This window comes from Armigeres subalbatus, chromosome 3 (assembly GCF_024139115.2).
Source record: "Armigeres subalbatus isolate Guangzhou_Male chromosome 3, GZ_Asu_2, whole genome shotgun sequence".
Lineage (NCBI taxonomy): Eukaryota > Metazoa > Arthropoda > Insecta > Diptera > Culicidae > Armigeres > Armigeres subalbatus.
The window spans coordinates 411,021,527-411,038,243 of NC_085141.1; the positions used below are offsets into that span (position 1 = coordinate 411,021,527).

At 40.2% G+C, this 16,717-nt stretch overlaps 1 protein-coding gene and 1 long non-coding RNA gene across 3 annotated transcripts; one reads left to right on the top strand and one right to left on the bottom strand.

Annotated features, from left to right (window-relative positions):
- Positions 1 to 492: 492 nt before the first annotated feature.
- Positions 493 to 1,687, bottom strand: LOC134224192 (uncharacterized). 2 transcript variants are annotated; one of them, XR_009982866.1, is made up of 3 exons: positions 1,351 to 1,687; positions 1,193 to 1,278; positions 493 to 957 (listed from the first exon to the last, which is right to left on the bottom strand). It is a non-coding gene; the product is annotated as an uncharacterized LOC134224192 (long non-coding RNA). The 2 variants fall into 2 exon arrangements; XR_009982865.1 differs by having other exon boundaries at positions 493 to 965.
- A 12,457-nt stretch (positions 1,688 to 14,144) lies between these two features.
- Positions 14,145 to 16,415, top strand: LOC134224193 (glucose dehydrogenase [FAD, quinone]-like). The gene is made up of 2 exons (XM_062703480.1): positions 14,145 to 15,843; positions 15,910 to 16,415. Exons 1-2 carry the CDS (start codon positions 14,155 to 14,157, stop codon positions 16,105 to 16,107), a joined length of 1,887 nt encoding a protein of 628 aa, XP_062559464.1. The 5' UTR covers positions 14,145 to 14,154; the 3' UTR covers positions 16,108 to 16,415.
- The last annotated feature ends 302 nt before the right edge of the window (positions 16,416 to 16,717 follow it).

The window sequence follows — 16,717 nt, forward strand, 5'->3', positions numbered from 1 at the left end:
GTCGTGAGATGCAGTTTGCGTACTCTTGTTGTCATGCCCAGCCTGCGCAGTTTATTTCTTTCCCGAGAAAAAGTTGTACGATCTGGTTGGCCGTTTTGGAGAATGATCTTTCGAAACTCTATCTAGTAGTAGGTAGTTGGTGCATTACCGAAGTACTGTACGCTGTGGGTAAATCGCTTACCAATCGATTGAAAAGTGGTGGGTTCTTCGTTCGAAACGGATCAATAAGTAGAAGTGGTACACCACAGAGTAAAATGGATTGGAAGCTCAACTACAGGTGTGTTAATCGACCGATAATTGAGATTTTTGCCACCGAAAGGGGCTCGGTCATTCAATTTGGTGGCCATTTTCGCACATTGACGCGTTTGTCCTTAACTGGTTGAAGCCAAATTTTATTTTGTTTTTGATTTAAATACAAGGTTATTCACAATTTCCAACCGTCTTTAGAATACGAATGAATGTATATTTTAAACAAACTCAGTGCTAGGGAAGGATTATTGCATAAGCCACTGTGCATAATTATGTAGTTGCTCTTTACAGATAGCTGATTATTTTTATTAAGATTTTATTTCTTGAACATGCGTCAAGGCTGCCGATTTTTCATGCAGAGAGGAAAGTGTCCGAAACAAGATTGATATCAAATGTCCATGTATCTACTCTGTTACCCGTCATTTATTGTCTGAACTATGTAGAACGATATTTTTATCTTGTTTAATTTCCCCAGTATAAGGTAATCCAGATAAATGAGGAGTGTGGCAGCTGACTAGGGCAGAATAAGTGCTGCGGGCTCTCCATCATAATCCTCGTGGTCCATCGGTCTCGATTAGACAATGTCAAGGTACTCGAACTCGTAGGGTTTGTTGAAATACTCGTTTGTGAATGGAGTCTATGTAACCACTCCGGAAGTGGAATCGGCGGAAAATTATCCATATTCATTTCTTATGATTATGCTTGAACCTGAGAACCTGAGAAATAAACAGAGAGAAACAACATAAATAAGCCTGAGGTCAATTATATGGAGCGGAAATGATATTTGATCATTTGGTTCATTTCAAAATGAAAAAAAGGGGTCTCAGCAGGATTAAATAAATATTATTTTTATTAAAATTTTTATTAAGAAAATTAAATGTTCATTATTCTGTAAATAAAAAAACAATTCTGTACCGCACACAAGGTCAAACACATTACTTACCATAAACAAGTTATTTATAACACACTTATTACTCCAATGTCAGTCTTCTATTCGATCCCATATAAAAAATAAGCCAATCAGTCAATCTGAAACGTTAGTGCAACAAAAAAAAACAATTAATACTATTTTTTATTGATAACATATTTATTATTACTCACGGACTGCTCAAAAGCATATCTCGACCAACTTTCCTCAAAACATCAATCGTACACTCAGTTTCTTGTTCTACACTGCAATTGTGTCGTTGGTCGATAAGTTTCATACATCTTTCTTCCTGGTCTTCATCCAATTCGATGTACACTTTATGACCACTTTCTTCCACGCCTTCAAATTTCTCGACACAGCTAAACACAGTTTGGAAGATCGTCTCTCCGAACATGCTTTCCGTTGGAGAAATCATTTCCGAGGATCCGGATAGGCAAACGTAGAATACCAAATGGAGTAAATGTTTAAGCTCCATCCTACTGGTTTGATGCGTGAACTAACAACAAATGCATCCCGTGATAATTATGCTCGCGAGGTAAATAGATTTATTGGCTGTTACTTCCCGGAACTAAACCTAACCAGGAGTGAGTATCGCCTGTGCAGCAAATTTCAACGCATCATGGAAGCTTGAAGTTATGTCTGTTTATTTAAGTGCGTTGTGTACGCATGAGTGAGTTTAATCATCGTTTGGATAATGCTTTGTGCGTAGACAAAAGCTTAAGAGCTCAATGATTAACAGGGTGGTAAGAATAAAAACAAAATCAGAATTCGTATCTAAGGCTGGAGCACAGCCCCCACATGGAGAAACTTTGTCAAAATATGTTCTTGATATGAACATTATTTTAAGCTTTTAGAGAATGAGAGAATGTAGAGAATGTATTTACTTGCCGTAAGACGAGTTTGTACTTGTTGTTGTTGTTGGCATTATATCCCCACACTGGGACAGAGCCGCCTCGCAGCTTAGTGTTCACATTAAGCACTTCCACAGTTATCAACTGCGAGGTTTCTAAGCCAATTTACCATTTCTGCATTCGTATATCATAAGGCTAACACGATGATACTTTTATGCCCAGGGAAGTCGAGACAATCTCCAATCCGAAAATTGCCTAGACCGGCACCGGGAATCGAACCCAGCCACCCTCAGCATGGTCTTGCTTTGTAGCCGCGCGTCTTACCGCACAGCTAAGGAGGGCCCTAGACGAGACGAGTTTGTACTATCCCATTTAATTCCACTACTTTGACAGATACGTATTTCAACCTCAACAGTAAGGTCGTCTTCAGTGTCTCGTACTTGACTCGACTTATTAACATTTCTAACTTCTCTAGGAAGGCAGGAAAAAAGGAAAGGGGAGAAAAATTAAATTGAAAAATTTCAATTTTCACCTCTCTTTTTACTTCGTTTTCCTTGGTACTCCCTTCTTACTTCTCAGTTCTCACTTCACTCTTCTCATTTTTCAATTCTCGTCACTCACTTCTCACTTCTTCTTTCTCACTTTTCACTTTAACAATACATTTTTCCCTTTTTACTTTTCTTTTCTCACTTTTCATACCACACCTCACAATTCTCACTTAGAATTTGTCACTTCCCACTTCCTACTTTTCACTTCTCACTTCTTCCTTCTCACTATTTACTTCTCTCTTCTTATTTTTCACTTCTTATTTTCCACTTTTCACTTCTCAAATTTCTTACTTCTTATGTCTCACTTCTCACTTTTTACTTCTCATTTCTTACTTTTCACTTCATTTTTCTTACTTCTCACTTACATTTTTTACAATTTATTTGTCACTTTTTACTTTATTTTCTCACTTTGAATCTCTCACTTCTCACTCTTACTTCACTCTTACTTCTTACTCTCATTTCTTACTTCAAATTCATCACTGCTTACTTCTCACTTCTCATTTCTTACTTCTCACTTATTACTTCTCGTTTCCTACTTCTCACTTCTTACTTCTCACTTTTGATTTTTCATGTTTCATTTTCCACTTCTCACTTCTCAAATTTCTCACTTCAAACATCTCACTTTTCACTATTTCCATTACTATTTTCACTACTTCCTATTTCTCACGTCTCATTTCTTATGAGATGTGCGATATGTCTCATTCCTGACTTCTCGCTGCACACTTCATATAATTCTTATTACTCACTTCTCATTACTCACAATATAAGCTTTTTAGCTTTTCGGCCAATCGGCATCCGACCAAATGGCATTCGGACCAATGGCTCAACATCATATATATTGGGCATGTGAAGTGATTCTGACAACATCGAATTAGCGAGGTGAAAATGCTTTAGGAAATTTCTTCACTTGGAGAATATTGAGTAAGGAAAGTATCGACTTACGGTGGAAATGCAGTATGATAAGTTTAAGGGACTTTGAATTCCATCGAGTGAGGGAAAATATCGAGACCAATAGCGTGCTCAATTATTATTTTATTTAATCAGACTAAGGCCGAAGTGGCCTGTGCGGTATATAAGAGTCTTCTCCATTCGGCTCGGTCCATGGCTACACGTCGCCAACCACGCAGTCTACGGAGGGTCCGCAAGTCATCTTCCACCTGATCGATCCACCTTGCCCGCTGCGCACCTCGCCTTCTTGTGCCCGTCGGATAGTTGTCGAGAATCATTTTCACCGGGTTACTGTCCGACATTCTGGCTACGTGCCCGGCCCATCGCAGTCGTCCGATTTTCGCGGTGTGAACGATGGATGGTTCTCCCAACAGCTGATGCAATTCGTGGTTCATTCGCCTCCTCCACGTACCGTCCGCCATCTGCACCTTACCATAGATGGTACGCAGCACTTTCCTTTCGAAAACTCCAAGTGCGCGTTGGTCCTCCACGAGCATCGTCCAGGTCTCGTGTCCGTAGAGGACTACCGGTCTAATTAGCGTTTTGTAGATTGTCAGTTTGGTACGGCGGCGAACTCTATTCGATCGGAGCGTCTTGCGGAGTCCAAAGTACGTACGATTTCCAGCCACTATGCGTCTCCGAATTTCTCTGCTGGTGTCATTTTCGGCAGTCACCAGTGAGCCCAAGTACACAAATTCTTCTACCACCTCGATTTCGTCACCACCGATGCAAACTCGCGGTGGGTGGCTCACATTGTCTTCTCTTGAACCTCTTCCTATCATGTACTTCGTCTTCGACGTGTTGATGACTAGTCCGATCCGCTTAGCTTCCCTCTTCAGTCTGATGTAGGCTTCCTCCATCTTCTCAAAGTTACGTGCCATAATATCTATGTCGTCGGCGAAACCAAATAGCTGGACGGACTTATTGAAAATTGTACCACTCGTGTTAATCCCTGCTCTTCGTATTACCCCTTCCAAAGCGATGTTGAATAGCAAGCACGAAAGACCATCACCTTGCCGTAACCCTCTGCGGGTTTCGAAGGGACTCGAGAATGTCCCTGAAACTCGAACTACGCACATCACCCGATCCATCGTCGCTTTGATCAACCGTGTTAGTTTATCCGGAAAACCGTGTTCGTGCATTAGCTGCCATAGCTGGTCCCGATCGATTGTATCATATGCGGCTTTGAAGTCGATGAATAGATGATGTGTGGGCACGTTGTATTCGCGGCATTTCTGCAGTACTTGGCGAATGGCGAACACCTGGTCCGTGGTGGAGCGTTCGCCCATAAAACCCGCCTGGTACTGCCCCACGAACTCCCTTGCAGTTGGTGCTAGTCGACGGCATAAAATTTGGGAGAGTACCTTGTAGGCGGCGTTCAGCAATGTGATTGCGCGGTAGTTGCTACAATCCAGCTTATCGCCCTTTTGTAGATGGGACACACGACACCTTCCATCCACTCCTGCGGCAAAACTTCCTCCTCCCAAATCTTGGTAATGACCCAGTGCAGCGCTCTAGCCAGTGCCTCACCACCGTGTTTAAAAAGCTCTCCTGGTAGTTGGTCAACCGCATGTGCTTTGTTGTTCTTCACCCGGCCAATCTGCTCCTGGATTTCCTGGAGATCCGGATCCAGTAAAATTATGTCCTGCGCGCGTTCTCCCAGGTCCGTCACCATACCGCCATCTTCGTCTGCCACATCGCCATTCAGGTGTTCTTCGTAGTGCTGCCGCCACCTTTGGATCACCTCACGCTCGTTCGTAAGAAGGTTCCCGTTTATGTCCTTACACATATCAGGCTGTGGCACGTGGCCCTTACGTGAACGGTTTAACTTCTCATAGAACTTTCGGGTGTTATTAGCGCGGTACAGTTGCTCCGTTTCTTCACGGTCTCGATCTTCCTGCTGGCGCTTTTTCCTCCGGAAAACCGAGTTTTGTCTGTTCCGCGCCTGTTTATATCGTGCCTCGTTCGCCCTCGTGCGGTGTTGCAGCAATCTCGCCCATGCTGCATTCTTCTCTTCCACTAACTGCTCACATTCGCCGTCATACCAGTCGTTTCTCTGATCCGGGGGCACCGTGCCAAGTGCAGCGGTTGCGGTGCTACCAATGGCGGATCGAATATCTCTCCAGCCATCTTCAAGAGACGCTGCGCCTAGCTGCTCTTCCGTTGGAAGTGCCACTTCCAGCTGCTGCGCGTATTCTTGGGCTAGTCTACCATCTTGTAGCCGCCCAATGTTAAGCCGCGGCGTCCGACTTCGACGCGTGTTGTACACCGTCGAGAGTTTTGAGCGCAGGCATACTGCAACGAGGTAGTGGTCGGATTCAATATTCGCACTGCGGTAAGTGCGGACGTTCGTGATGTCGGAGAAGAATTTACCGTCGATTAGAACGTGGTCGATTTGATTTTCCGTTTCTTGGTTAGGTGATCTCCATGTGGCCTTGTGGATATTTTTGCGGGGAAAGAAGGTGCTTCGGACTACCATTCCGCGGGAGGCTGCGAAGTTTATGCATCGTTGGCCGTTGTCATTCGATACGGTGTGCAGACTATCCGGTCCGATGACCGGTCTATACATTTCCTCCCTTCCTACCTGTGCGTTCATGTCACCGATGACGATTTTAACGTCCCGCAGTGGGCATCCATCGTATGTCTGCTCCAGCTATGCGTAGAATGCTTCTTTCTCGTCGTCGGGTCTCCCTTCGTGTGGGCAGTGCACGTTGATGATGCTATAGTTCAAGAAACGGCCTTTTATCCTCAGCTTGCACATCCTTGCGTTGATTGGCTGCCACCCAATCACGCGTTGGCGCATCTTTCCCAGCACTATGAAGCCGGTTCCCAGCTCGTTGGTGGTGCCACAGCTTTGGTAGAAGGTAGCCGCTCGATGCCCGCTTTTCCACACTTTCTGTCCTGTCCAGCAAATCTCCTGCAGCGCCACGACGTCGAAGTTGCGGGGATGTAATTCATCGTAGATCATCCTGTCGCAACCTGCGAAACCTAGCGACTTGCAATTCCATGTTCCAAGCTTCCAATCGTGATCCTGTATTCGTCGCCTAGGTCTTTGCCGATTATATCGAGTCGCATTATCTCTTATATTGTTCGTAATGATTGGTTTTCTAGGCGGCTTATTGGGCCAGCGCAAACCTCCTGTCTCGTCGGAGGGCCGTCGTGTCAGGGCTGTTTAGCGTCCCACCTAACACCAGGACTTGGGCTTGTGCGCTTTGAGCGGCACACGGTCGCTTTGGTGGGGCCTACTTGCGGATACATGCAGCTTTTTATAGAGGTTTAACAGGGCCCACTGTCAAACCCCACCACATCCTAGGCAAGCCCCACAACTCGCAGATGGCCTGGGGAGGGATCGTCAAGCCCTTGGACATAGTCCCTGCTGCCCTTGAAATAGCGTGCTCAATACTCTTTTTATTTTTGTTAATTTATTTGGCATGTCTAGCCATTGTGTATGCAAGATTTCGAAATAAAGCATTGACCGGTTTACGAGCATCAAGTTTCATATTTTGAAAAATCCATTAATTATGTAACACAACAATTGGCCATTTACAAACCGCCCTTCCTCTCTATGTCACACGTTTTGTACGAAACATCTGAAAATGTTCTATTGATCGTCACACTTCAGACAACCCCCTCCCTCCTCTAAGCGTTCCGTAATTTATGGATGCTCCCTTCCGAAATTGTATGGGCTCAATTTTGAGATAAAAATAACATATTTTTATAACATAAATATAAGTTGCTAATGGATGTGGCTTTCTCAGGGCTAGATTTTGAAATGTGCTATTATGGACCATTCTTAAGAGATTGTTTTTTTTTATGCAGAGGGTTTTGGGGCCGGGGAAGGTTCTTAAGATGGTTCGAGACACCTTCCGCCATATAAATGAAACACAAATTTCTGCATAATGCTACGTTTTGACAGGGCAAGTGTATTGAGCAAGTCAGATGAATTCAATTGACTTGCCTAAAGTTGAACATGTCCAACTTTCATTTCGTGAGGTGTATGAAGGTGATTAGACGCACTGGCGGCGCCAAAGCTCTGTGTGATGGTGGGGCATCAATAATAATTCATAATTATTCCTGGGGAATTAACTTTTTCGTAAATAGCTTAAACGATTCTTTTGGATTAAAAAAAATATAGAAAACTTTCAGAAATTCCTGTAGAAGATCTTTAGAAAAAATTTCAGGTATACCTTCGAATATTATCGTAAATTCCATTCTCTCCTGTCATTCCTCCGGAGTTTCCAGCAAGAGCTCTTTCTACAATTCTTGGACAAAATTTCCCCGAAAAATTCTCCGCAAATGATTTCGGAGATAAATCCAGAAATTCAAAAATTTCTTCGTTGATTCCTTTAGCAATTCCTTTGAAAACACTTTTAAAAATTCTCTTGAAACTACATTAAAAATTTCTACGGAAATACCTATGGAAAATGCTTTGGATATTCCTTCACAAGTTGCTAAAATTATTTTAGGAATACCTTCGAATATTACTTTAGGAGAAATCCTTCCAAAAAAAAATTGATTCAGGAATTTCTTTGGGATATGTTTTAGGAAATTTTTCAGAAAATTCATCTGAGAACTCCTTCAAAAATTAATTCCAGGTATAAATAAGAAAATTATGCCAGGAGTTCCTTTCGACATTCATCCAGGGAATCCTTCAGGAAATTCTCTTGAAAGACCTTTGCTAATTTCTCCGGAAATTAATTAGAAACTTCCTGAAAGAAATACTGCGTAAATCTCTGCGTAAAGGTCTCGGAAAGGCAATATCTAATTTAATTTCCAGAGGATGGTCCTAAGGGATTCCTTAAAAAATCGAGAGAAATGCTTAGTAAAGTCCTGAATAAATTCCAGGATTTTCTTCCTAGAGGGATCTCTAACGAAAACACTGGAAGCATTTCTTTAAGAAATTCCTGGAATAATTGCTGAAGCAATTTCTTAAAATAATTCGAAGGAATTCCTAAACCAATTTCCACAGGAATTCCTAAAGGAATTTAAAAAAATTAAGGAATTCTCTTAAGGGAATTTTTTTAGATCTTCCTGATTCAAAAGAAGAATTTTCCGTAAGAATTCCGATCAAATTTCCATAGGACTTTCCGAATAAATTCTTTAAAAAAATCGTTTAGAAAATTTTAAAGGAACCTTTTGAGGAATTTCCGAAAGAATTTTCGAAGAAATCTCGGAGTAGATTTACGAAGAAGTTAATTCTGGAAGAAATTTCTTAGGAAATTCTGGAGGAATTCCTAGAATTTCTTCATTGATTTTTTTAAGGAATATCTTGATGCATTTACAAAACAGTTTCTGTATCTATCTTCGAAGTAATTTCCTGAGAATCTGCCGAAAGAATACCTGGAGAAATTTGCAAATGAATTCTTGGAGAAATGTACAAAGAAATTTAAAAAATCAAATTCGTTTTGTAACTCCTGAAGGGAATTCCGGCGGAATTACGGGAGCCGAGGGAATGTAACACCTGAAAAAAATCTGAGCGTATTGCTGGAGGAATTCCTGAAGGAAATTTCCGACGATTTTCTAAAAGAATTCTTAGACAAATTTTTGATGAAAATTTCGAATAAAATCGAATAAATTTCAAATGAAGTCCATGATTCCAGATTGAAAACAAGGATTTGTTCTACTATGATGGTCCCTGACGGAAATCTTGCCAGTTTTCCGAATGAAATCCTGTAAAAATCTTAAAGTTTATATGAAAATTCCAATTGCATTTGTGTGAAAATTCCATTAGAAATTCTTTCGTGGATCCCTTTAATAATTCTTCAGGAAATTCCTTCAGAAATTATTTAAGAAAATATTTTCGAAAATCTATTCAGGTTGTTATTTGGAAATTCTTTCAACAATTCATTCGAAAATTTTTCCTGCAAAACATTTGGAAATTCCTGCAGTAATTTCTTCCAAAATTTCTCCAGAAAATCCTCCAGAAATGCTTTTGGGAACTCCTGCAGGAAAAAATTAAAAAAAAACTCCCTCCTCAGTTCATTTGATAAAACATCCATCCTCATTCGTAAAACCTCCTGGAAGACCTTTATAAATATTTCCAGAAATTCCTGTAGTAAAACAAGGTAACATTCCTTTCAAAATTCCGGCAGGAAAAATTCTTCCGGAAAATGATTGAAGTATGAAATAGGATATCCTAATGGAGTTTTTGTGCGAGTTTCTAACGGGAATTCAAAAGGATTTTCTGAAGGAATTTCTAAAGAATTCTTGAAGTTATTCCCAAGAGAATTTCCAAAGGATTTTCTAAGAGATTCCCTAAAAATGCTTAAAGGATTACAAATTGAATATCCGAAGGTCTAAAAAAAATCTGAAGGAATGATCGAAAGAATTCCTATAAGAATTTTCGCAAGAATTCCTGGAGATCTGAAGAAAATCCTGAAAGAATTTCCAAAGGCAATCTTAAAGAAGCTTTTGAAGGATTTCTCCTAAAGAAATTTCCGAAGGTATTCCTAAAACAATTTTCGTAGGTATTCCTGAAGGAACTTCCGAAAGACTTCCTTTGACAATTTCATCTGGAAATTATTTTGATATTTCCGTTAGAAATCCTTCCAAAAATTTCCTTAGGATTTCCTATTCCATTCTTTAATAAATTTAAGGAAAAAACTCCGGAATAATTCATGCACGAATTTTGTATGATGACACTAAACGGAAAAGGAACTTCCAATGAATGGATGTATGGATATATGGATAAATTTGCAAAGGGCTTCACGGAGGATTTTCCGAAAAAATTCCGGGAAGAATGTCAAAAATTATACATGGCGTAACATTATAAATTATCTTTGGAGGGAATTCTTGAAGTAGAAAGAATTTTGTAAAGAATTTTCAGAAGAAATTTTCGAAGAAATTCCTGGAGAAATTTCAGAATGAATTCTCGAAGAAATTTTCAAAGGAACGCCTAAAAGATTTTCGGATAGATTTGGAAAGGAATTTGTGAAGTAATTGTTACAGGCATTTACGATGTATTTTCCAATAATGCGGAAGTTTCTTCCAGAAATTAAAATGGAGGAAGGCATGTAGGGGAACTGCTTCTGGAATTCATCTCATGGCACAAATATTCATCCCATCAAATACAAAGTAATGGGAAGCAATTTTATTCATTTTTTATTTTTGTGAGCAGTGAGCACGCATGTTGACAACAAGAAGCGTCGAAATTGGTGCTGTATTCCTTCGTTTCGCGATGAGATGAATGTATGTTCAGTAAGATGCAGATCGAAACAGTTCCCCTAATTAGATTTCAGGGAATTATTTTATTTGATGGGTCTCGAGCCCCACGGTGTAAAAAAATGGATTATTATCGAAGTTTCATGTACCTCTGATTTTTTTCCACAGAAAGTTAGGCAAGGTCATAAGAAATGAGTTACGGGTTGTTTTAAAATATTTCATCGGCGATTTTTTGAAAAAGTGATTTTTATTGTTTTCTTCTCTAATATACCGTACAAAAAGTCAATTGATAACCCAACAATGGATCAATCATTGTAATTTACCCCTCAAAATTGATTATATACACATTTGAAGCCTTTTTGCCTTTCTCGTATCTATATAGTTAACCTATCTTGAAGCGTTCTTAACTTAACTTAAAGCGTTCCTAAAGTATTTTTAGTGTTATTTTTATTATAATTTGAAATCTTTGCTGAAATAATAATCTATCTCTGGCATCTATATTGAACTCTGATGAATATTGTTTTTGCAATTCTATCTTCTGACATTGTTATTAGATGACCTGCCCACTGGAATGCGCCGTATTTTATGAGATTCAGAATGATTTCTCCTTTGATGATGGATTTTGCTTGTAATTCATGCGTATGAGCCACATCTTCCACATCTTCATCTTGGCAGAGCTTATGCATATGCAGTTTCCTAGGTTTTGCGGATGAAATTAAGCTCCTTATGAAACGATCGCAGAGTAGTGGTGGAGACTTTTGTCTCACTAAAGATAGAGATGATGAGAAAGGACATATCAATAACACACTACCAGTATGAAGTACATTGTTACGGATAGAAATAAAAATAAGAGGATGTACAGGAGATGATTGGAGGCGTTGAAGCAATAGTTCACATTGGAATGCTTGTGAAATGGGATCCCTAGTAACATTGTTGTAGCTATATATGTATAATGGTTTCATAGCACACCTGAAGAAATCGCTATCTTCAAAAACATTATAAAATCATAATTACTACTTGGGTGCAAAAACGGGTTTTTCACAGCTTACCAGATTACTGCTCATAAAAGTATGGATGACTTAATTAAAAATAAATTAAATTAAGTAATTAAGTAATTAAGTAAATTAGTCTCATGACCAGGGTTCGTAATGCTCACTCAATCTCAGGAGGACAGCATGCTTCCTCACGAAAACTTTCAGCGCGAAATCGCTTTTCGGGAAAGAAAAACAGCCTGGAGAGTGATATGCTGGGTAGATACCTTTACGTGGTGTGTTACGGGGTAAGATCTACCACGGTTACATTGCCAGCTACAGGCAAATCCTGACCCAACGAATACCTTCCTCATTATCCAACTCCGTGGTACTTATGAGGGTGTCGCTAAGTCGGTGGCCTCTCGTTAAGTAAGTACCACATCAACACTTCCTTCCTCTCCCTACACACTTAAATCATTTCACAGATTTCGGTGAATTTTGCTTCAATTCACCGAAATCTCAACAGCAGATTTGTTCGGTAATTATTTCACCGATTTTCTGCGAATTTTCCTTTGTTTAACTGTCAAAACCACCAAAAAATCTGTAAAATTTTTACCGAACAGTTCTGCTGTTGAGATTTCGATGAAATTTCACAGAAATCTGCGATTTATTTTAAGTGTGTAGTTACGGTGAAGATGGGCGTAGCCAGGAGTAGTAATCCTCATGCTTTTGTTATTTTTGTTTAAGACTGGAATCAAGGACCACTCCTCTTCTTGATTTCTGATAGCATTCTAGATAAGGATCTCAAAAGTAAAACATGAGTATCACTAGTGTCCAATCTACGAATTACACCGTAACAATGCTAATGCTAATGCTATAAAAGTATGGATGACTTACACAAATATGAAATCAATCAAATGTGAGACAGTTGTGCTTGTAGCAACGATGCAGCTTCTGTAACATGCAACCGGATATGGAGTTTGCTCTGTATAACTCCATCCAATCATCTATTTCGGACATGAAACGTGGTAATTATAAGAAGCAGGCCAGTAAGGTTTTAGGGTTTTCAAGCAAAATGTGCTGCCAACAATATTAGGTTATTGAACATGGTATGTACCCCACAAATGATGAGACACTGTATCCAGAGGAAAATATGAACCCTTTAAAATGTGGCAAACTGACAATGGGCTGGTCTCATAGTGCGAATGTCGATTGAAAGAAATATGATTACAACATTCAATAGAGAACCATATTTGGGCTGGAAAAAGATGATAATTGCTAAAAAAATTAAAAATAACGCAAAAATATATAAAATAAATAATAAAAACATAGTTTAGGAAGGCTTGAATTACAGAAATTGATATTTTTCAAATATTTAGATCTATTTCAAGATAGGTTTTCTACTAAAAAAAAGTCTACAAATGTGTACATTTTCAATTTTGAGGATTAATTACAATGATTGATCTTGTGTTGGGTTATCAATTGACTTTTTGTACGGTATATTAGAGAAGAAAACAATAAAAATCACTTTTTTCAAAAAATCGCCGATGAAATATTTTAAAACACCCCGTAACTCATTTCTAATGACCTTGCCTAACTTTCTGTGAAAAAAAATCAGAGGTACATGAAACTTCGATAATAATCCATTTTTTTACACCGTGGGCCCCATCGTGCCCCAGCTTAAATCCGCCAGTGAGTATACGCTCAATTCGCGTTCAATTCAAGCAACTTGCTCAATTCACTTGAACTGTCTAAACGTAGCATAACGCGAGAACTTATCAAGCAAATGGAACCAAATTTGGCATGAGGAAAAAAAAAGTTTTGATGTTTGTCAAATAAAATCGAATTGCAAAGCAAACGTTAAAACACAAATTGTGAATTCGAAATAAATGTATGTGCTAACTAATTAATTTTGGGTGAGACAAAGTTCGACGGGTCAGCCAGTGAATCATAAATCCAATACAATCCTGCAATTATTCACACTCCGATAGGCACCGTGCAATTTATCTCTCGACTCTAAATCGACTCCATACACCTTATTTCTGCATGGTTAGCTTTCTACCCGCGCATTTTACCACTTAGCTACGGAAAGTCTCATGCGTAAATACATTTTGATCATTGAAAGTAAGAGGTAGTAACAAATTTGCAGTACGGCTTTACTTTTGATGAATCATCTCATCCAGTTCGATGAGCTACACACAAACCGAAAAGAATAAGGTACATATTCTACCGAACAAAACAGAGCAAATTGATATGGATTTGGCGTACTCTTGTTCTACTCTGATTTCAACTAATATGCGGATGCATTCAGGTTCGAAGCCTTGCGTGCAATTGACTTGAACTAGGAGAATAATGAGACCGGTATTGTTACATGAACCTCCTAGTTCCATCGAGCAAAGCAAAAAAACGCACACACTTCTTAGCTTTTAATTGACTCACTTTATCATATCAGAAAACAACAACCATTCAGTTACCGTTAGGTCTCCCCTCGGAACGGAATGAAGCCCAGCATTTGCACAAGTTTCGCGTTGATCGTCTTCCTATCCGGATCGGCCGTTGCAACTATAGTTCGGAAATTAACTCGCTTGGGCCCAGATGGTAACAACACACTCGGAGATTACGTTGATTTCAGTAGTGCGTGGGGATTAGACTACGGAAATCCAAACCCAAAGATACGAAAGTCATATGATTTTATTGTCGTTGGTGCTGGGCCAGCCGGATGTTCCGTTGCAAACCATTTATCTGAGAATCCCGCTGTGAAAGTGCTTTTGCTGGAGATTGGGAAAGCGGAGATCACTGCGGCTCAAGATATTCCAGGAGGTTTCCTCTTTCAAACCGCAACGGACTACAATTTCGGATATTTGACTGAGCCTCAGCCGAAAGGATGTCAAGGGCTTTTCAACAAGCAGTGCGCTTTTCACCATGGTCGAGGGCTCGGAGGATCTACGATCATCAACAACATGATTTATACGAGGGGCAATTTTCGCGACTTTGACGGTTGGAATGCTTCCGGAAATCCTGGATGGAGTTATCGCGAGGTGCTTCCATATTTCATCAAAGCAGAAGATGCAAACCTAAGAGATTTTGGAGACAATGGATATCATGGCACGAATGGGTATTTATCGGTGGAGGATATTCCTTATCGCACTCTTTTGTCGTCAACCTTTATAAAGAGTGCCGAAGAGTATGGACTTCCTTACATTGATTACAACACCAGGGAGCAACTAGGTTCGTCTTATATCCAATCAAATACCAAAAACGGATTACGATGGACAGCGGCAAGAGCTCTGTTGAACCCCATTAGAGAGCGCAAAAATCTACATGTGCTAACCAAAGCATGGGTTACGAAGGTTCTGATTGATGACTCCTCGAAAACTGCTTATGGTGTTCAATACACGAGAAACAAACAAACATTCACAGTGAGAGCCAAACGGGAAGTGATTCTATCAGCTGGAGGCTTCGGTAGTGCAAAACTTCTTATGCTTTCTGGAGTAGGACCCAAAGATCACCTCCAAGAGCTTGGCATAAATGTGATCAAAGATTTGCCAGTTGGTGAAACACTTTACGAGCATCCGGGTGTAATTGGTCCAGTTTTCCTTGTCACCAAGCCTATCGATAACAACATTAACTTTGAAAGCCTCATAACGCTACCAAACATGATTCAATACCTGTTCGGCCAAGGACCGTTCACGTCTCCTTTTACGGAAACAGTAGGGTATGTCAAATCCCCCTTTTCGCCATATCCCGACGAACCAGAGTGGCCTGATCTGGAAATTATTTTGTCTGCCCTTCAGGTAGGAGATGACTCAACCACCGCTGGAAGGACCTACTTCAGAGTGAATGATGTGATCCGAGAGACATACTTTCGTCCACTGTTCAATACACGTGCTTTCATGTATCTGCCGTTGCTAATGCACTCCAGATCAAAAGGATCAATCAAGTTAAAATCCACTAACCCATATGATCACCCGCTGTTCAACTACACGTATTTTGAGGACGATCGTGACCTGCAAGCCCTGGTGTACGCTATCAAGGAAGCAATCAAGATCACCGGTCAGAAGCCGTTTATCGATATCGGAGTGGAACAGTACACGCGTAAGCTGCCAGGGTGTGAAGAATTTGAGTTCAATAGTGATGATTACTGGGGCTGTTATGCGAAATCGTTAACCGGCACGTACTATCATTATGTGAGAATTAGATCGAAGACGCAAGACAAACAGTGGAAAAAATATTTTTTTATTGTATTATTGCAGGTGGGAACATGCAAGATGGGACCCGAATCGGATTCGTCTGCCGTAGTAGACGCTCGACTAAGGGTACACGGTATGAAAAAGTTACGGGTCGTGGATATTGGAATCATACCGCGGCCGCCGTCGGCCCATACCGCAGCTTTGGCATACATGATTGGGGATAAAGGAGCGGACATGATCAAGGAGGACAACAGTTTATGATGATATGCTATTGCGCTTTTGTTAAGCAAAACTGGGCGTCATAATGTATGAGAACATTTTAACCTTTAAATAATCTTGATGATCTGAAATGTAAATAAGCTTCAGATTGAAAGCAAAACGAAGTAAAAAAGGACGAAAATAGAAGAGAAATGAAGATAAAGTACGTCCGTTTAACTCATTATGTGAATATGAATCCATTGTATTTCCGTTGCCAAGTTCTCAACAGGTTCAAACAAAGCTGTTATAGCAACCACGTAGAGCTGCGATTCCCTAGTGACATCTACGAATTCGTTGTGGTTTTATAGCATACTGAAAAGTAAACCGATGTTTTGAAGAATGTTATAAAACCATATTTGTTACCTGGAGAAAAAAAACTAAAAGACGATGTTACTACAAGTTCAGTAAATAAAACTACTTACTTACTCGATACTTGATGGGCTACAGCTCTTCGATGAATCTACGCCGAATGGAGTATCCTTCTCCACTGGACTCGATCCTGGGCCTATCGCTTTCAGTCGCCCTGAACATTGAGCGCCCCCAGGTCCTCTTCAACTGCAAAAAGCCATCGTGTACGCGGCCTTCCACGAAGCCTGCGGCCTCTTCCAGGTTC

Bases quoted from the DNA above. Each gene is read 5' to 3' on its own strand.
- LOC134224193 (XM_062703480.1), top strand. From the start codon at position 14,155: ATGAAGCCCAGCATTTGCACAAGTTTCGCGTTGATCGTCTTCCTATCC. The intron at 15,844-15,909 runs GTGAGAATTAGA...GTATTATTGCAG, and splicing joins CCGGCACGTACTATCATTAT to GTGGGAACATGCAAGATGGG.